We start from the raw sequence: 21,348 nt of genomic DNA on the forward strand, positions 1-21,348 counted from the left end.
CAACCCTTCTATTCTCATTGTTTCTACAGATTGTAAATTGAAAATAAACATTTTTGCTAAAAATATTATTATATTATTGGTCGATTGACTATGACTTTTCAGATCACCCAGTAGTGCTATCTGCAGGGTTAGCTCCAGGTAAATATTGCAATCCTTCAGCCATTCCTGGACCTGTGACCAAAAACAAGCCACAAATGGACAGTACCAAAACAAATGATCTAATGATTCTGTCTCTTTGCAGCAAAATCTGCAGAGCTGGGAAGATTGTATCCCCCATATAAATAACATTCTATTGGTAGCAAGAATTTTGTATAATAATTTAAATTGAAAAATTGTACGCTTTGAATCCGACGTCATTTTGCGTACCATTTCATAAACACTATGCCATGGAATTGGTACGTCAAAAATCTCTTCCCAACTATTTTGAAATCTATATGGGACGGCTGTCAATCCTTTGGTCCTTAAATGAAACTGGTATACTTTTTTATTCTTCACAATTTTCTTTAACCAATTATGTTCTTTAATGCAGGGCCGAAAGACAAGTTCCTTACTTTTTCCCCCTTCCACTTTCCTCTTCCATTTTTGCGGTAATGCTGCAATTATTTGGTTGTAATTTTGGGTAGAGCAGACATTTCCATATGCTTTTGCTAGCTGCATGTGCGACATAACTCCACCAGTCCTACCTATGATATAATTTATGACTTTTAATTTTTATAAAGAAATACTGGCTTTTTATCAATTAGTATATTTGAGTTTAACCACAATATTTGTTGCATTATTTGTTCTGTCGTTTCTGGAGGATTAAATTGAAATTGCAACCAACTTTCTAAGGCTTGTTTTAGAAATAGTGATATTTGCGAGATTATTTCCTTTTCAAATAACTGAAAGTGAGAGGTTGTATTCTGAATAAAGGGAAAAAGGCCATTCTTGAACATGGAGTGTGTCACGACTTCCGTCGAGGCTGCCTCCCCTCCTTGTTCGGGCAGGCTTCGGCGTTTGTCGTCACCGGCTTACTAACCATTTCCACCCAAATTATCATCATCACATTTGTCTTGTCTTGTCAATCACACACACCTGGTTCTAATCCCCTCATTAGTCTGTGTATAAGTGTTCCCTCTGCCCCCTTGTCCTTGTGGGTGATTGTTTGAATGTGAGAGTAGTGTAGCTCGGTGGAGCTACTCGTACCATTTTGTTGCCAGGGTAGATAATCCCCCTATGCCTATGTATTGTATGGAGATACCGTTACAGTGTATTGCTGGGGTAGATAATTTCCCCTGTGCCTGTTTCGTTTGTCGCTACTCTAAGCGTATTTTGTGTAACAAAGGAATAACCTCTGTATTCGGTGATTACCCCCCTGCGCCTGACTCCTTCCATCACACGCATCACAGGGTGAGACAATCTTACTAATTTGCTAGAGAACCAGTTCGGATTTAAGTATAACTTTTGTATGACTGAAGCTTTTAGTGATAGGTCTAATGCTTTAATATTTAATCATTTCTGTCCTCCGAATTCATATTCATTATATAAATAGGCCCGTTTAATTTAGTCTGGCTTGCCTTTCCAAATAAAATTTAATATTTTTTTTTCTCATATAATTTTAAAAACTGTTCACTAGGCGAAGGCAAGACCATAAGCAAATAGGTAAACTGGGATAATACTAAAGAGTTAATCAGGGTGATTTTTCCACAAATAGACAGGTATTTACCTTTCCATGGTAGCAAGAGCTTATCTATTTTTGCTAACTTTCTATAAAAATTTACTGGAGTGAGATCATTTATTTAATTTGGGATATGAATTCCGAGTATATCCACATCACCATCAGACCATTTTATTGGTAAACTACATGGTAATGTACAAATTGTATTTTTTAGTGATCCAATATGTAATATAGTACATTTATCATAATTTGGTTGTAATCCAGAGATGTTAGAAAATGTATCTTGATCCTCTATGAGGCTGTGGAGGGATTCAAGTTGTGGATTTAAAAGAAAACATGAATCATCAGCGTAAAATGACACCTTTGTTTTTAAGCCCTGGATTTCTAATCCCTTGATATTATTGTTGGATCTGATTTTAATAGTTAACATTTCGATGGCCATAATAAATAGATATGCCAATAGTGGACAACCTTGTTTTACTCCTCTTGACAGTTTAAAACTTTAGCCATTATTTACTATTTTACACCTAGGGTTACTATACATGATTTTAACCCATTTTATAAGAGATTCTCCAAAATTGAAATGCTCCAGGCATTTATATATAAACTCCAGTCGTACTTTATCAAATGGCTTTTCAAAGTCTGCTATGAATAGCAGGCCTTGTTTCCCAGATTTTTCATAGTGTTCTATTGTTTCCTGTACTTGCCTTATATTATCTCCAATGTATCGTCCATGTAAAAAACCTGCCTGATTAGAATGAATAATGTCCGACAATACCTTTTTAATTCTATGCGCTACACATTTTGCTAGAATGTTTGCATCACAACACTGAAGTGTAAGGGGCCTACAATTTTTAAAATGGACTGGATCTTTATATTTCTCACTTGTATCCTGTTTCAGTATTAATGAAATCAGACCTTCTTCTTGAGTGTCTGATAATCTACCATTTACATAGGAGTGGTTAAAACATGCTAATAACGGTCCTCTGAGTATATCAAAAAAATTATGGTATACCTCGACTGGTATGCCATCCAACCCTGGCGTTTTCCCGGACTTAAAGTCTTTAATTGCATCCAGAAGTTCCTCCTCTGTAATTTCACCTTCACATGAGTCTTTCTGTATGGCTGTTAATTTTACATTATCAATAGAAAAAAAATCCCTACAATTAGTTTCAGTTAGAGGAGATGGAGGCGACTGAAATGAAAACCTATGCTTAAAGTACTTTGCTTCCTCCTTTAAAATATCATTTGGTGAATCATGGGTGACTCCATCATTTGTAAACAGTTTCAGTAAATTCTTTTTGGTAGCATTTCTATGTTGAAGATTAAAAAATAATTTGGTGCATTCTTCCCAATATTCCATCCAGTTTGTTTTATTTTTATAACATATTACACTTGATCTTTCTTGAATAAGTTTCTCCATTTCTTTTTGTTTTTCCTCTAATTTATTCTGAGCCTCTATGTTACAGTTTTTATTGCTATCTATCTGTTCTGTTTGACCTTCTATTTCCTTTGTTAGTATGGACTGTACTGTTTTACACATGGTGTATCCTGTGCACGTGGCGAATTAACTTTAAAACTTGGAGGAAGCGACCATCACTAGTCATATACAGTGCCTTCGGAAAGAATTCAGACCCCTTGACTTTTTCCAGATTTTGTTACATTACAGCCTTATTCTAAAATTGATTAAATTGCTTTTTTTCTCTCCTCAATCTACACACAATACCCCATAATGACAAAGCAAAAACAGGTTTTTAGAAATGTTTGCAAATGTATTACAAATTAAAAAATGTAATATCACATTTATATAAGTATTCAGATCCTTTACTCAGTACTTTGTTGAAGTACCTTTGTCAGTGATTACAGCCTCGAGTCTACAGGTTCTCCCATCTCTACAGAGGAACTCTAGAGCTCTGTCACAATGACCATCGGGTTCTTGGTCACCTCCCTGACCAAGGCCCTTCTCCCCCGATTGCTCAGTTTGACCGGGCGGCCAGCTCTAGGAAGAGTCTTGGTGGTTCCCAACTTCTTCCATTTAAAAATTATGGAGGCCACTGTGTTCTTGGGGACCTTCAATGCTGCAGAAATGTTTTGGTACCCTTCCCCAGATCTGTGCCTTGACACAATTCTGTTTCGGAGCTCTACGGACAATTCCCTCGACCTCATGGCTTGGTTTTTGCTCTGACATGCACTGTCAACTGTGGGACCTTACATAGACGGATGTGTGCCTTTCCAAATCATGTCCAATCAATTGAGTTTACCACAGGTGGAATCCAATCAAGTTGTAGAAACATCTCTAGGATGATCAATGGAAACAGGATGCACCTGAGCTCAATTTTGAGTCTCATAGCAAAGTGTCTTAATACTTATGTAAATAAGGTTTTTTTATTTTTTATTTTTTATAAATTTGCACAAAAAAAACAACAACTGTTTTTGCTTTGTCATTATGGGGTATTGTGTGTAGATTGATGAGGATTTTGTTTTATTTCATCCATTTTAGAATAAGGCTGTAACATAACAAAATGTGGAAAAAGTCAAGGGGTCTGAATACTTTCCGAAGGCACTGTATAGCCCACCGACATTCTCCCTTCATCTCTTCATTGACCGTTCCTTTATTATTTCTCACCTTTATTTCATGACTGAGTTAATTTCATTGTCCAACTATTATCTTTTGTCAGTTAAAACCTCAACCTTTTACCGTAACCTTTCTCTGTCACCATCTCAAACAGCCAGTCCATTCTTTCCAACCAGAATTCAAAATCCTTATCAAGTCTCACGGAGTCTGAAAGCAATCAGATCCACAGATGCCTATACAATGTGGACTAAGTGGGTCTGTCAATACCAGTCGAGGTCAATCGAGACCCATCTATTCAGATGGTATGGAGTGCAAAGAATCATTCTGGGCTAAAAAATGCAGAAGACAGAAAATAAAATGACTCTTGCGGTTCAGCAGTTGTCAGTCAATCAATCAATCATCACTGTCAAACATCGTTGTCCTCTTCCGAGGAGGAGCGCATCATCCCACCGCTGTCATCACTGTAACAGTGGCAGAGGAGGCGGAGTTGCTCCAAGGACTCCTGGAAGTCGGTCAGCTCAGGCTCCTGGGAGAGGAAGCTGGGGGCGATGCGGTGGGGGTCCAGCGCGCTGGCACCGCGCTGCAGCTCTGACAGCCACGAGCCCAGGGCCAGAGACGACTGCAGGGAGATTAGCACGGGGACGGAGAGGACTGCACTGTGGAAGAGAGGATAGGGAGATAAGGTTATAGGGATGGACCTGACAATGATGAGAGAGACTGTTGGATACAAGCATAGTGAGACATATCTATAGAGCAGAGTATAGTAGTATAGTTATAGAATATTATAGTAGCCTACACATGGAGGTTGAGAGTGACAGTTAAATACAGACATAAGCATGTATGTGAAAGAGAAAATTGAATAGATGTATTTATTTACGGATAGATATCATCCTCTTCCGTGGAGGAGCACATCATGCCGGCCCTGTCGTCGCGGTAACAGCGGGCCATGAGGCGGAGTTGCACCAGCGACTCCTGAAAGTCAGCCAGCTCAGAACCCTGGGAGAGGAAGCTGGGGACTCCGTGGTGAAAGGTGGGTGAGTGTCACAGGTGTGACTAGTTGCCTCATTAATCCAGCGAGAGCTCCCATTGGATAATAATCTCATGTGATTTGAGATGTGCGCATTTAAACCCTCCTGTTTTTCTGTTCCAAACGGCCGCCCAAGGGAGGTGATGCAGTCCAGAGGTATGGAGGTTTCCTGGGGCATGTGGGAAATGGAATCTTGTGAGGCAACATCCCTCCCGGGATATTTTTGAATAGATCGTTATCAGACAAGCTCAGGAAATTAATTCAGATCCCTCCCATGTCCTTTACTCAGAGTATCAGCTCCTCCCCTCAGGCAGATGCTATAGGGTCCCTACTCCCCTCAGGCAGATGCTATAAGGTCCCTCCTCCCCTCAGGCAGACACTATAGAGTCCCTCCTCCCCTCAGGCAGACGCTATAGGGTCCCTCATCCCCACAGGCAGACGCTATAGGGTCCCTCCTCCCCTCAGGCAGACGCTATAGGGTCCCTCCTCCCCTCAGGCAGACGCTATAGGTCCCTCCTCCCCTCAGGCAGACGCTATAGGGTCCCTCCTCCCCTCAGGGAGACGCTATAGGGTCCCTCCTCCCCTCAGGCAGACTCTATAGGGTCCCTCATCCCCACAGGCAGGCGCTATAGGGTCCCTCCTCCCCTCAGGCAGATGCTATAGGGTCCCTCCTCCCCTCAGGCAGACTCTATAGGGTCCCTCCTCCCCTCAGGCAGACGCTATAAGGTCCCTCCTCAACTCAGGCAGACGCTATAAGGTCACTCCTCAACTCAGGCAGGCGCTATAAGGTCCCTCCTCCCCTCAGGCAGACGCTATAAAGTCCCTCTTCGCCTCAGCCAGGCGCTATAGGGTCCCTCCTCCCCTCAGGCAGATGCTATAGGGTCCCTCCTCCCCTCAGGCAGACGCTATAAAGTCCCTCCTTGCTTCCGCCAGGCGCTATAGGGTCCCTCCTCCCTTCAGGCAGACGCTATAGGGTCCCTCCTCCCCTCAGGCAGACGCTATAGGGTCCCTCCTCCCCTCAGGCAGACACTATAGGGTCCCTCCTTCCCTCAGGCAGACGCTATAGAGTCCCTCCTCCCCTCAGGTAGACGCTATAGGGTCCCTCCTTCCCTCAGGCAGACGCTATAGGGTCCCTCTTAGGCAGACACTATAGGGTCCCTCCTCCCCTCAGGCAGACACTATAGGGTCCCTCCTTCCCTCAGGCAGACGCTATAGAGTCCCTCCTCCCCTCAGGCAGACGCTATAGGGTCCCTCCTCAACTCAGACAGACGCTATAGGGTCCCTCTTCCCCTCAGGCTGACACTATAAGGTCCCTCCTCCCCTCAGGCAGACGCTATAGGGTCCCTCCTCCCCTCAAGCAGGTCCATCCTATAGGGTTTGTGTTTGGTCTCTACCTTACTCTGCCTGCTCAACCCAGATCCAAAAGGACCTTTGACACACACATGACTGTAAGTCGCTTTGCATAGAAGCGTCTGCTAAATGGCATATATTATTATATATATATTACTGTTCCAGTAGCAGCTGGAGGAGAGCAGCAGCAGCACAGACTGAAGAGAGACAAGTTATTGACGTGTTATTGCTAGTGTTTCCCAGCATCACCAGAGCAGGCCTTCCTTCACAGAGGAACACTATTGGCTCCATGACCATCACCACCAAGAGATGATGTCATTCTCTATGGGCTTAACATCATCTCTGACTCTACAGTCTCAGGTTCATCATTTGAATGAGAGATAACATTTATATTGCAGCTAAATGTTAGTTCTATTTGGTGGAAGGGGTTTCTTGCAGGTTTGCTTCAGATCTATAGATATAATGTAATACTGACTGCCAGTGGCGGCTCCTGAAAAAATTCTCAGGAGGGGCAATTTTTCTGATGATTTAGGTGACCTACACACATTTTAAAAAAGATATGTCCAGCAACAACATGAAGACAGGGGCAGCATATAAGTCAATACCAGAAGCATTTATTGACTGATCTGGGGAGATGGATTCCAGTTTCTGTGACAGATTATAAATCATCTCTGATGCCTTTGTTATATTAGCTTTTGGTTGAATGTACTGTCGTAGTAAATATATAATGTTATAGCTTGGTCTGACTAAAATCTTGTGCATGACCCATTTTGTGTTGGGCGTTTGTTTTCAATCAATGCTGTTCCTATCCTATAACAATGGACAAAAGAGTCCTATCTTGTCAGCCTTGTCAGCAGGTGGCCAAGGACAACACCCACGCCATAGGTCTCTCAGTTCTTCCAACTCACGAGTTCTTGCTCTGAGGACACACACACACACACACACACACACACATCATCACTGATAACACACACACACACACACGTCATCACTGTTAAACACACACACACACACACACAAAAATCCCCTCTCTTTAGGCTGAACATTTGAAGACAGAGAACCCGACTCAGAGCCAATGCAACAGTGGAGGGGACCTCGCCCAACTCATCAGGACCAATCAGAAGATCAGAACTACTAGATTCAACCTACATCATTTATTGTATAAAATGTCTGCACACAATGTTTTCGGGGCTCTCTTCTCCCTAAGAGTTTGACGAACGAGTCCGTGCACGCGATTCTAGATATCTTTACCTCTGAATAAACTGCCTTTATTATACCATATCCACCCTGTCCAAAGTCTCTACTTGGTCTCAGTTCTCCAGTAAACTTGTGATTATCAACAGTACACAACGGTAACAAACAATTGGGGGAACTCACGGGGCAGATAGTAAGGTCGCAATGACACAGAAAGCAGTTCAATGTCGGGGTACAGAGTCGCTCTCTTACCAGGATCGCGGTCTGCTCTGACCAGGGTGAAGCCGGCCGGCTCCACTTCTCTGTCCGGGACTCTGTCATCCAGCCAAGTCTCCCAGCTGTATTGGATTCCGCTGCCAGCAGCGTTTTCATTATTTAGTCCGTTCGTAGCGGGTATGTACACGATCAACAAGATCAGTCCAATACCCACCACTGGAAATCCATGGTTGGCAGAATGTTTGTAAACTAAGTCTACAAATTAAAAACATAAAATAACGCCACACTGCAGGTCGCAACAGAGACGCTGCTAGCCGCTATTGTCTTAGTTACGTTCATGGTTACGTCACGTATGACGAAAGCGCGTAAGTGCAAGCCCACAGACACCCATAGAGAATGTATTGAAAGCTTTGAAATTTGAAAAAAATAGATTTTACATGACAGGCTATGAGAGACTTCTGGGCGATTTTCAACCTGACTGAAATCGCCCCAAAAACGGGCGGGGCCATTTGAAGCACGACTTTAGCCTGATTTGACATTTAGTGGCTGGCAGATCAGACGTGAACACTGATAACTACTGTTGCCGTGATATAATTGATTAGAAAAAAAATCCCTTCCTTTTCCCGTTTTGCAGTGCGTCGCCCATATCGCCCTATTGAACAGGCCGTCCCTGCTGACTGCTAACGGCCAATAGTGTTTAGATGACTGAGTGTGAGGAGGCTTGTGTTTATTATGGGAGCACTGGTTGCACTGTCTGTCTTTTCACTGTATATTTACTGTACAAGATGGAGACCACAGTGGTGCTGTACCATACTGTAGTGGGGTAATATTTGATACAATACTCCTGTGGTCACAGCGTATAATGAATGGTAGGTTCCCAATGGGCACAGACATCAGTTCAACGTCTAGTTTTCAATTACATTTGGTTGAGTTGCTTCAACTTCATCACATAGATTTGTTTGGTTTAAATGACGTGGAAACATTGATTCAACCAGTTTTTCCCAGTGGGTTGAGTGTTTGTACAGTAGTACTCACTGACGCATGTCATTGTCTTCGCCCTCAGCACCTGCAGTAGGTCCCAGCTGCAGCAGTGCACTCTGACTGAGGGAGGTTTTTGTGCGGCTCTAAATCACTGTGTGAACACACCACTGTGGTAACTCTGACAGTAGTAAACTCCTGTATCCTCAGCCTGGACTTCACTGATGGTCAGAGTGAAGTCAACACCATTTCCTCTCCCACTGCCACTGAACCTGGTGGAAACTCCAGTATCCCTTTCTGATGTGACATAGATCAGGAGTTTAGGAGCTTCTCCAGACCTCTGATGGTACCAGGCCAGGTAATACTGTGAGCCAGAGTACTGACTAACTTTACTACTGGCGCTACAGTCAATAGAGACAGTTTGACCAGGCTGGACTGACTGAGCTGCAGACTGAGTCAATACATACTGACCCCAAGACCCTGCAGAGAAAAATAAGGAACATTTGACATATAGGATGGTAAAATATTTGGAAGATTATAACCCTAATTCATCATTTACAACATGATGCTTGCATTCTGAAAATGTTCAAAATGTCTCTCACCTTGTGTGTAACAGATCAGAGTCCAGATGAAGATGGTGATCAAAGTCATGGTTGCCATGGGTTCTGTTTAAATGAAATACAGATCTCACATGAAGTGTTCAACATACAGGGCTATAAACACTCCCAGAGCACTGAAGCATGTGATGCCAATGCAAAGTGGCTCTCTATGGAAATGTTCCTCCTGGGCAAATCACTGCACTGTCATTAAGAAAAGTTCTGAAATCCAATTCTGTTGTCTGGAACTCATTACAAAAAATGTATTTATACTGACACGTTCCTTCGTTGCTGTATCAAGCTTTTTTTGATGATTAGTTAATGATAGATATATCAACATAGTACACAGCAGTTTTCATACTGTTGAAAGTTCAATGGGGAACGGGGACCGTGAATGTCCAATCTCCTGGAGTTCCAGAGTGTACCAGTAGGGGGCCTCAGTTCCAAACAACATTCAGTGATCAGTTTCATGTCTCTGTTAACATTACCCTCTGTGTCTGTGTGGAGGTTTTTGTACAGCGAGTCAATCAGACTCTATCACTGTGGTGGACTTTTGGTGGAGGGACCAAACTGAGTGTTGGTAGTAAGTATTCAATTCTCGATCTTGACCTCTGTTATCAAAATCCCAATTCATTTTCTTGACACTATTACACAACTCCCTTAAATAGAAAGTAGAAAAGTGTATTTATTTTTGGAGAATTTGTGTTGCATTTATTTACCTTAGAAGTAAATTGAGTTAAATTAAAATGCCTATCCAAGATTTAATATATCAAACAATGTGCTTATACAGTGTATTAATTTCAAACAATAGGGTTATTGTTGAAATCTGAGAGTGGTTTGGTAGTTCAGGGACAGCCGTGTCTATAGTTTCAAAGGTTTTTGTATGGCCGTTGCATGTGTTCGTATCACTGTGGTACACTTTTGGTGGAGGCACTAGACTGGATGTTGGAAGTAAGTTTTTTTTTATGCTTAGTTTTGCTATCTATTTGCTATATTGCTTTCTTATTTTGAATGTTATTAAATATTTGCTATATTTTGCTAAGTGTTGCTATCTTACGAAGTCCTGCTGTTCATATGAATACACTTTTGGTTTCAACTTATTATAGAATATCTCATAAATTACAGTATAACTTTATTCATTTTCTTTTAAATTAAAGCTGCAATAGGCTATGTAACTTATTCTGAGACCCGACCAAATTCACATAGAAATACAGTTAAAATCTTTTGTTGTCATTGAAAACAAGTCTATAAAGCGGTAGATTGTTCTATGTGTGCTATTTCTATGCTTCCCATTCTTAAGTTTAATTTTTTGTTTTACTTTAGGTTTTGCACACCAGATCAAACAGCTAAAAATACAATATTTTTGGTTATGGAAAATATATTTCACAGCGGTTTAGATGGTACAATGATTCTCTACTACACCAGGGCTCACCAACCCTGTTCCTGGAGAGCTACCCTCCTGTAGGTTTTCACTCCAACCCCAGTTGTAATTAACCTGATTCAGTTTATCAACCAGCTAATTATCAGAATCAGGTGCGCTAGATTAGGGTTGGAGTGAAAACCTACAGGACAGTAGCTCTCCAGGAACAAGGTTGGAGAGCCCTACTCTTACATTATCCTTTCTTGTTTTGTCACATAAACTGAAGTTAGGTGAACTATTAGAATTTTAGCAACCAGTAAATGGCGTAGTGATTTCTGCATAGTGCATCTTTAAATGTAATATTATTGTTAGATGGTTACAGTCAACTGGAATTTACTTCCTCAGCACTTATTTTAAACAGATCATTTAAGAATTGGTCATACATTCTGTGGAATTTTCTTTAAAATAATAATAATGAATAATGAAATGCAGTTTGATTCCTAGGATTTTATCACATTACAAAAAGGGAGAAGTATGTGGAAATATGTCATTTTAAAAATATATTTTTTTGAAGATAGTTGAATGTATTTTCAGTCATCTCATGTAGTTATAATATGCTTCAGTAGCTACTCAAAGGGAAGTGAAATAGTGACAGAAAGACTGAGAAACTGTGTTTTTGAGGGACAGAAACCTACTGAAAAAACAACTTAATTTACAGCTAAGATGTAAAACTGCTGCGTCACTATTGTTGCATCAGTCTGGTGATTGATTGATAGCTCCCCTCTCTCTAATTTCCCACCTGTCTCCTAGGTGATGTTCCTCCCACCCTGACGGTCCTGCCCCCCTCCAGTGTGGAGCTACGACAGGGGAAGGCCACTCTCATGTGCCTGGCCAACAAGGGCTTCCCCTCAGACTGGAAGCTGAGCTGGAAGGTGGATAGGAGCAGTAGCAGCACCTGGGAGGTGACCGGGAGCCCTGGGGTCCTGGAGAAGGACGGCCACTACAGCTGGAGCAGCACCCTGACCCTTCCTGTCGACCAATGGAGGAAGGTCGGCTCTGTGACCTGTGAGGCCACCCAGGGCTCCCAGTCTCCACTCTCTGAGACACTGAGGAGAGACCAGTGTTCTGACGAATGAGCTCCTTCTCTGACTCCACAGTTTTACTCTGTTCTGCACTCAGCGCCTCTTCGTCTTACTGATCCAGCACTACTAGTACCACAGGAGGTTGGTGGCACCTTCATTGGGGAGGACGGCTCATAGTTATGGCCGGAACGGAACAAATTGAATGGTATCAAACTCAAACACATGGTTTCCATGTGTTTCATACCATTCCATTCACGCCATTCCAGACATTATTATGAGCCGTCTTCCCCTCAGCAGCCTCCTATGACTAGCACACTTTTGCTGGGCTAGACCCTGTGTGGGAATCCTTACTCTAGAATATCTCTCTGATTCTGATGTCATAGATCTTCTTGGCTTTCATATCACCTGTGATGTGCTTTAGTGCTGTAATGCTGTTGGTTCTGACATGTTGAAATAATAAAGATGTTTAATCTTAAAAATTGTTTGCCTGGATATCATTATTTAATACGTTTTACCATTAGACATTGAGATCTTTACTATTTGTTTAGTTTTCATAAGGAATGAAGAGCTCTGGCATGGAAAATGATTTCTAATACATTTCAGTGAATTAACCTCGCTCAGTGAATGCTTGGCTGATTGGGACACATTTGGTACCAGTCAAAAGGATATCTACAGCACAGGAGGTTGGTGGCACCTTAATCGGGGAGGACTGGCTCATAGTAATGACTGGAACGGAATCAATGGAATGGTATTGAACTCAAACACATGGTTTCTATGTGTTTGATACCATTCCATTCACTCCATTCTTGCGATTATTATGAGCCGTCTTCCCCTCAGCAGCCTCATGTGATCTACAGTGATACTAATACTGAAGCCATGTGCTATAAACCCACTGGTCTTCATGATGTTACTAATACTGAAGCCATGTGCTATAAACCCGCTGGTCTTCATGATGTTACTAATACTGAAGCCATGTGCTATAAACTCACTGGTCTTCATGATGTTACTAATACTGAAGCCATGTTCTATAAACCCACTGGTCTTCATGATGTTACTAATACTGAAGCCATGTGCTGTGAACTCTCTGGGGACAGGTGAACATCTGGCCACGTTGCTGTTCTATTCTGGGAGCTTGGCAGTTCCCTGCCCATGCAAATCTGAGTTTCAACCCCACCACAGCTTACAATCTCACAGCCTCTAATCCTCTGGGACTGGGGCAGCTGTGTGTTTCACTAGAGAACTGAACATGGGCTGGGGAAGCAGATATTACACTGGACTTTGCATCATGTTCAAATGGGGGACTTCACTCTATTTTTATGGCCTTGTATACAGCATGTAAACTAAATGTATTCGTGACAGATATGTACAGTGGCTTGCGAAAGTATTCACCCCCATTGGCATTTTCCCTATTTTGTTGCCTTACAACCTGGAAATAAAATAGATTTTTGGAGGGTTTGTATCATTTGATTTACACAACATGCCTACCACTTTGAAGATGCAAAATATTTTTTTTTGTGAAACAAACAAGAAATAAGACAAAAAAAACATAACTTGAGCGTGCATAACTATTCACCCCCCCCAAAGTCAATACCCCAAAGTCAATACCCCAAAGACATACCCCAAAGACATACCCCCAGAGACATACCCCAAAGTCAATACTTTGTAGAGCCACCTTTTGCAGCAATTACAGTTGCAAGTCTCTTGGGGTATGTCTCTATAATCTTGGCACATCTAGCCACTGGGATTTTTGCCCATTCTTCAAGGCAAAACTGCTCCAGGTCCTTCATGTGGGATGGGTTCCGCTGGTGTACATCAATCTTTAAGTCATACCACAGATTTTCAATTGGATTGAGGTCTGGGCTTTGACTAGGCCATTCCAAGACATTTAAATGTTTCCCCTTAAACCACTCAAGTGTTTCTTTAGCAGTATGCTTACGGTCATTGTCCTGCTGGAAGGTGAACCTCTGTCCCAGTCTCAAATCTCTGGAAGACTGAAACAGGTTTCCCTCAAGAATATCCCTGTATTTAGCGCCATCCATCATTCCTTCAATTCTGACCAGTTTCCCAGTCCCTGCCAATGAAAAACATCCCCACAGCATGATGCTGCCACCACAATGCTTCACTGTGGGGATGGTGTTCTCGGGTGATGAGAGGTGTTGGGTTTGCACCAGACATAGCGTTTTCCTTGATGGCCAAAAAGCTCAATTTTAGTCTCATCTGACCAGAGTACCTTCTTCCATATGTTTGGGGAGTCTCCCACGTGCCTTTTGGCGAACACCAAACGTGTTAGCTTATTTTCTTCTTTAAGCAATGGCTTTTTTCTGGCCACTCTGCCGTAAAACCCAGCTCTGTGGAGTGTAAGGCTTAAAGTGGTCCAATGGACGGATACTCCAATCTTAACTGTGGAGCTTTGCAGCGCCTTCAGATTAATGTTGCCTCTCAGATTAATGCCCTCCTTGCCTGGCCCGTGAGTTTTGGTGGGCGGTCCTTTCTTGGCAGGTTTGTTGTGGTGCCATTTTCTTTCAATTTTTTCATAATGGATTTAATGGTGCTCTGTGGGATGTTCAAAGTTTTGGATATTTCTTTATAGCCCAACCCTGATCTGTACTTCTCCACAACTTTGTCCCTGACCTGTTTGGAGAGGTCCTTGGTCTTCATGGTGCCGCTTGCTTGGTGTTGCCCCTTGCTTAGTGGTGTTGCAGACTCTGTGGCCTTTCAGAACAGGTGTATATATACTGAGATCATGTGACAGATCATGTGACACTTAGATTGCACACAGTGGGACTTTATTTAACTAATTATGAGACATCTGAAGGTAATTGGTTGCACCAGATCTTATTTAGGGGCTTCATAGCAAAGGGGGTGAATACATATGCACGCACCACTTTTCCATTATACATTTTTTAGAATTTTTTGAAACAAGTTATTATTTTAATTTCACTTCACCAATTTGGACTATTTTGTGTATGTCCATTACATGAAACCCAAATAAAAATCCATTTAAAATTACAGGTTGTAATGCAACAAAATAGGGAAAACACCAAGGGGGGTGATTACTTTTGCAAGGCACTGATGATATCAAAGTAGTATTTCTTGAATGGAATCAATATGACTGTATTCAGTCTTTTGTGGTTGGAGGGGTATATAAGTTGAGTAGGTGATGAATAGTTGGGAAGTTGGGTTTGGACAGGGTCATTATTCATGCTATTGTGTACTGGAATGGGTGCTTCTTACAATATGAAGATAAATCAAAACGTTGAAAAAATTCGAAACCTATTCTGAATTTTGTTCAACAAATCCTTCAAAATAAAGCATTTTCTACAGCTCTGTACCCTTAGTGGTCCCAGTGTGTTTACAAATATTTCAATTTTTGCAGAATACATTGAGAGATACGTACAGTATCTTAGTCCTTGGAAAAGTCTAACCAATTCCATTATTGTATTGTAGTGTCATATTTTGATGAAATGGTGTTTAGAATACTTTAGAATACAGGAGACTCTGTAGCTCTGCAGCTGTTGAGTCAGGGCAGTTCCTCTTTAGCTGAGGGAGGTTTTTGTACGACGCTTTAACACTGTGAAACCCGCTGTAACTCTGCTGGCAGTAGTAATATCCAGCATCTTCAGCCTGGACTCCACTGATGGTCAGAGTGTAATGAGAACCAGATCCACTCCCACTGAAACGACCTGGAATCCCAGTCTGACGAGTTGAAGCAGAATAAACCAGGAGTTTAGGCGCTTCTCCGGGTTTCTGCAGGTACCAGTGGAGATAATTCCTAATGCCTGAACTGACTGTACAGCTGATGGAGACAGTCTCTCCTTGGCGAACAGACTGAGATTTAGCAGAATGGGTCAGAATTATGTCCGCTGATGATTCTGAAAGATAAACAAAAGTGAAGAAAGGCTGATTAGGAAGGTTATCACAACAAACATATTGTAAAGCATAGCCTACCCAGTAAAATCATTTTTTTACATTATATTTTATTCTCTGTCATGTTAAACTAACGAATGAAGTGTAACTCTGAAGCCAAACCCATAGTGAATCAAAGTTGGTCAAAGTGTCTCTCACCCTGAACAAGGAGCCCAAGTGTCCCCAGCAGTAGAATCAGTGACATCATCATTGTGCAGCGTGTCAGTGGCTCTGAAAGGGTTTGAACAGTCACTGATCAACACTGGGGTTTTAAAAGTATGTGGAGTAATGAGGCAGGACAGCTATGCAAATGTCCCATCTTTTACGCAAATACACGCACGCACACACACACACACACACACACACACACACACACACACACACACACACACACACACACACACATGCTAACAAGGAGATAATAGAACGTCAGCAGTTTCCAAAGGTAAAATCATAGACAAACCACACATTGTAACAACTATATCTTAAATGGGGCCTAGTTTGACTCGTCCACACACCAGTTGATGTCTCTCAACAGTGGTTTTCAGTCCCATGAGAAGGTAAATTCAACTCGAGTAGAATTACTGCTTCTATATCCTTCAAATCTTCTCATGGTGGACAGTAGTGGAGCTCTGTCACTCTCCTCTGACCACGGTGTGTAATGTCAGTTTCGGTGATAAAGTGGGTGTTTTTCTTTACAGTGTTTTTCAATCAAGTATTTGGTACATCTTCACAACTCTGAGCACAGGAAGGGGAAGGGGTCCAGGCAGCTGTTCACAAACGTGAAGCTCCGGACGACACGCACTGCCACACTTCTGTGGCGCAGCAGCACTGCCAACGCCTCTGGCCAGGAAGCCCGCAGCACCATGCCAGCGATGTCCACCACGTTGACAATGTGCACAAGGATCCAGAGGATGAAGAAGGCGACCACCACACTGGTGACCAGCCACGTCAACTTGGCACTGCTGAACAGCACCATCTGGTTCACCCGCCGGTGGAGGCAGCAGTAGGACTTGACCAGCACAGAGAACGGGACAATGAACCCTAAAAGGGTCTCCAAGACGAGGACAGCAACTCTTTCAGCCTCGGAGCCTGTGTGTCGCCGGTACTTGAGCTCGCCATCGCCCATATCGTGAGTGGCAACGGCGGGGGCAGTCAGGGCACAGGCGAGCCCCCACAGGGCCAGGAGCAGCGCCGCCTCCCCCTTGCGCCGCAGCCTGTTCCACATCTGCGGGTAGAGCACCTGGAGGTAGCGCTGGACCCCGAGTAGAGTGACCGTTAGCACGTTAGCATACAGGCTGAGGTAGAGCAGGAAGGTGGCTAGCTTGCAGGCGGCACGGTCCAGAGTCCATCTGTGCAGGAGAGTATAGATCCACACGGGCACCGTGGCCAGGCACAGGATGTCGGAGGACGCCAAGTTCAGCATGAGATACAGGGTGAAGTTGGAGCGTTGGGGCGAGCGCCGCATGATGACCAACAGGACAGCTATGTTACCAGGGAGGCCCAGCGGACAGCACAGCCCTAGGAGGATGCTCGAAATCAGGCGGCCCGAATCCGGGGAGGTGGAGTCCAAGCTAGAGGAGTTGGAAGAGTTGAGGTTCTCCATGGTCGGTGAAAGAATAAGAGATCTAAGAGCTATCTGGAAGACAGTAGACTTTTGACATCTAATTCTTTGTTTCTCATTCTTGAAATCCTCACAAGTTTGTTATCTTCTCTTCACCTCTTGTCATAGAGTGATAATAAGTAAACTGATGTGGGTTAACTGCCTCTGGTCAGCTTCCTCTCAATGAGCTGTGTGTGTGTGTGTGTGTGTGTGTGTGTGTGTATGTGTGTGTGTGTGTGTGAGAGAGAGAGAGAGAGAGAGAGAGAGAGAGAGAGAGAGAGAGAGAGAGAGAGAGAGAGAGAGAGAGAGAGAGAGAGAGAGAGAGGATGGTGTTTGGGGTTAAGATACTTCAGATTTTGTCAATAAGGCTACAGCCAACCCGATTCTTACAAATAGACACACGATACCGAGGAGATAATTAGTTTGAAGCAATAGGCAAAGCATGTACTGTATTTGTATTTATTATGGATCCCCATTAGCTTCTGCCAAGGCAGCAGCTACTCTTCCTGGGGTCCAGCAAAATTAAAGCTGTTATACAATTTTTAAAACATTACAATACGTTCACAACATATTTCACAACACATTAAGTGTGTGCCCTCAGGCTCCTACTCTACTACCACATATATACTACACAAAATCCATGTGTATGTGTGTGTATAGTGCGTATGTTATCGTGTGTGTGTATGCATGTGTCTGTGCTTATGTTTGTGTTGCTTCACAGTCCCCGCTCTCCCATTAGGTGCATTTTATTCTGTTTTTTAAATCTAATATTACTGCTTGCATGAGTTACTTGATGTGGAATAGAGTTCCATGTAGTCATGGCTCTATGTAGTACTGTGTGCCTCCCATAGTCTGTTCTGGAGTTGGGGACTGTGAAGAGACCTCTGGTGGCATGTCTTGTGGTGTATGCATGGGTGTCCAATCTGTGTGCCAGTATTTCAAACAGACAGCTTGGTGCATTCAACATGTCAATACCTCTCACAAATACAAGTAGTGATGTAGTCAATCTCTCCTCCTTTGAGCCAGGAGAGATTGACATGCACATTATTAACGTAAGCTCTCTGTGTACATCCAAGGGCCAGCCGTGCTGCCCTTATCTGAGCCAATTGCAATATTCCTAAGTCCCTCTTTGTGGCACCTGACCACACGACTGAACAATAGTCCAGGTGCGACAAAACTAGGGCCTGTAGGACCTGCCTTGTTGATGGTGCTGTTAAGAAGGCAGAGCAGCACTTTATGGAGAGACTTCTTCCCATCTTAGCTACTGTTGTATCAATATGTTTTGACCATGACAGTTTACATTCCAGGGTTACTCCCAGCAGTTAGTCACCTCAACTTGCTCAATTTCCACATGATTAATTACAAAATGTAGTTGAGGTTTAGGGTTTAGTGAATGATTTGTCCCAAATACAATATTTTTAGTTTCGAAATATTTAGCACTAACCTATTCCTTGCCACCCATTCTGAAACTAACTGCAGCTCTTTGTTAAGTGTTGCAGTCATTTCAGTTGCTGTAGTAGCTTATGTGTATAGTGTTGAGTCATCCGCATACATACCTAGACAGCTGTTGTGGTGTGTGTGTGTGTGTGTGTGTGTGTGTGTGTGTGTGTGTGTGTGTGTGTGTGTGTGTGTGTGTGTGTGTGTGTGTGTGTGTGTGTGTGTGTGTGTGTGTGTGTGTGTGTGTGTGTGTGTGTGTGTGTGTGGACATGTTTAACTATTCTTGTGAGGACCAGAAGTCCCCACAAGAATAGTAAATGAACAAGAATTTGACCAACTGGGGACATTTTGTTAGTCCCCACAAGGTCAAATGCTATTTCTAGCGGGTTTAGGGTTAAGGTTAGAATTAGTGTTAGGGTTAGAATTACGTTAAGGGTTAAGGTTAGGAGCTAGGGTTAGTTTTTGGGTTAGGGTTAGGAACTAGGGTTAGGTTTAGATTCAGTGTTAGGGTTAAGGTTAGGTCTTTGGGTTAAGGTTAGGGTAAGAGTAAAGGTTAGAGTTAGGTTTAGGTTTAGGTTTAGGTTTAGGTTTAGGTTTAGGTTTAGGGTTAGGGTTAGGGGTTAGGGAAAATATGATTTTGAATGGGACTGAATTGTGTGTCCCCACAAGGTTAGCTGTACAAGACTGTGTGTGTGTGTGTGTGTGTGTGCGAGAGAGAGAGAGAGAGAGAGAGAGAGAGAGAGAGAGAGAGAGAGAGAGAGAGAGAGAGAGAGAGAGAGAGAGAGAGAGAGAGAGAGAGAGAGAGAGAGAGAGAGAGAGAGAGAGAGATTTGTGTTTGAACAGTTGAAATACTTCCGATGTTGTCATTGAGGCTACAGCCAACCTGATTCTCACAAATGGACACGACACTGAGAAGATAGTTTTAAGATATAGGCAAAACATCTCAAATATATTGTACAGTTGAAGTCAGAAGTTTACATACACTTAGGTTGGAGTCATTAAAACTTGTTTTTCAACCACTCCACAAATTTCTTGTTAACAAGTCGGTTAGGACATCTACCTTGTGCATGACACAAGTAATTTTTACAACAATTGTTTACAGATAGATTATTTCACTTATAATTCACTGTATCACAATTCCAGTGGGTCAGAAGTTTACATACACTAAGTTGACGGTGCCTTCAAACAGCTTGGAAAATTCCAGAAAATTATGTCATGGCTTTAGAAGCTTCTGATAGGCTAATTGACATCATTTGAGTCAATTGGAGGTGTACCTGTGGATGTATTTCAAGGCCTACCTTCAAACTCAGTGCCTCTTTGCTTGACTTCATGGGAAAATCAAAAGAAATCAGCCAGTCTGGTTCATCCTTGGGAGCAATTTCCAAACGCCTGAAGGTACCAAGTTCATCTGTACAAACAATAGTACGCAAGTATAAACACCATGGGACCACACAGCCGTCATACCGCTCAGGAAGGAGACGTTTTCTGTCTCCTAGAGATGAACGTACTTTGTTGTGAAAAGTGCAAATCAATCCCAGAACAACAGCAAAGGACCTTGTGAAGATGCTGGAGGAAACAGGTACAAAAGTATCTATATCCACAGTAAAATGAGTCCTATATCGACATAACCTGAAAGGCCGCTCAGCAAGGAAGAAGCCACTGCTCCAAAACCGCCATAAAAAAGACAGACTACGGTTTGCAACTGCACATGGGGACAAAGATCGTACTTTTTGGAGAAATGTCCTCTGGTCTGACGAAACAAAAATAGAACTGTTTGCCCATAATGACCATCGTTATGTTTGGAGGAAAAAGGGGGTGGCTTGCAAGCCGAAGAACACCATCCCAACCATGAAGCACAGGGGTGGCAGCATCATGCTGTGTGGGTGCTTTGCTGCAGGAGGGACTGGTGTACTTTACAAAATAGATGGCATCATGAGGAAGGAAATTTATGTGGATATATTGAAGCAACACCTCAAGACATCAGTCAGGAAGTTAAAGCTTGGTCGCAAATGGGTCTTCCAAATAGATCGATATATACTTGCATTCTTGTGTTTCTTTAACTCACATCGTAGTTCTTGTGTTTTTAATCTATTTTCTATTTCTATATGTTATGATGAGTTTCTGGTATTGAGAAGTTCAGGATGCAAGAGAATATGGTACACAGATGGAGATTTGATTCAGTCATTATTTAATGGTTACAATATTGGATTCAATGACAGGAGGTACGGACATAGCCTCCTGCCATCTGAATGACTTCCGTACAAAATCTCTCCGTTTATATACTGCCCTTCCAATCTACTTTTGTCTTACACAGTTGCTAACCATCATTGATTGTCACTCATCTACCACCATATCATCCACCTCCTT

The 21,348-nt window shown here is 42.7% G+C and overlaps 2 protein-coding genes and 2 gene segments (V, D, J or C); 1 reads left to right on the top strand and 3 right to left on the bottom strand.

Annotated features, from left to right (window-relative positions):
* Positions 1-4,322: 4,322 nt before the first annotated feature.
* LOC123491390 (protein misato homolog 1-like) lies at positions 4,323-9,130 on the bottom strand. The gene is made up of 2 exons (XM_045221957.1): positions 9,055-9,130; positions 4,323-4,888 (listed from the first exon to the last, which is right to left on the bottom strand). The coding sequence occupies exons 1-2, from the start codon at positions 9,060-9,062 to the stop codon at positions 4,639-4,641; spliced, it is 258 nt and encodes an 85-aa protein (XP_045077892.1). The 5' UTR covers positions 9,063-9,130; the 3' UTR covers positions 4,323-4,638.
* A 3-nt stretch (positions 9,131-9,133) lies between these two features.
* On the bottom strand, positions 9,134-9,681 carry LOC123491388. The segment is given in 2 exon segments: positions 9,134-9,477; positions 9,600-9,681. Coding segments are annotated over 2 exon segments (387 nt in total).
* A 286-nt stretch (positions 9,682-9,967) lies between these two features.
* LOC123491455 lies at positions 9,968-12,509 on the top strand. The segment is given in 3 exon segments: positions 9,968-9,983; positions 10,443-10,544; positions 11,764-12,509. Coding segments are annotated over 3 exon segments (444 nt in total).
* A 4,162-nt stretch (positions 12,510-16,671) lies between these two features.
* Positions 16,672-17,547, bottom strand: LOC123491456 (leukotriene B4 receptor 1-like). Its single transcript, XM_045222243.1, has one exon. The coding sequence runs from the start codon at positions 17,545-17,547 to the stop codon at positions 16,672-16,674; it is 876 nt and encodes a 291-aa protein (XP_045078178.1).
* Positions 17,548-21,348: the final 3,801 nt, after the last annotated feature.

This window comes from Coregonus clupeaformis, chromosome 8, assembly GCF_020615455.1.
Source record: "Coregonus clupeaformis isolate EN_2021a chromosome 8, ASM2061545v1, whole genome shotgun sequence".
NCBI classification, from domain to species: Eukaryota; Metazoa; Chordata; class Actinopteri; order Salmoniformes; family Salmonidae; genus Coregonus; species Coregonus clupeaformis.

What these genes read in the sequence shown, in the direction of transcription:
- LOC123491456 (XM_045222243.1), bottom strand. Translation starts at nt 17,547, where the DNA reads ATGGAGAACCTCAACTCTTCCAACTCCTCTAGCTTGGACTCCACCTCC.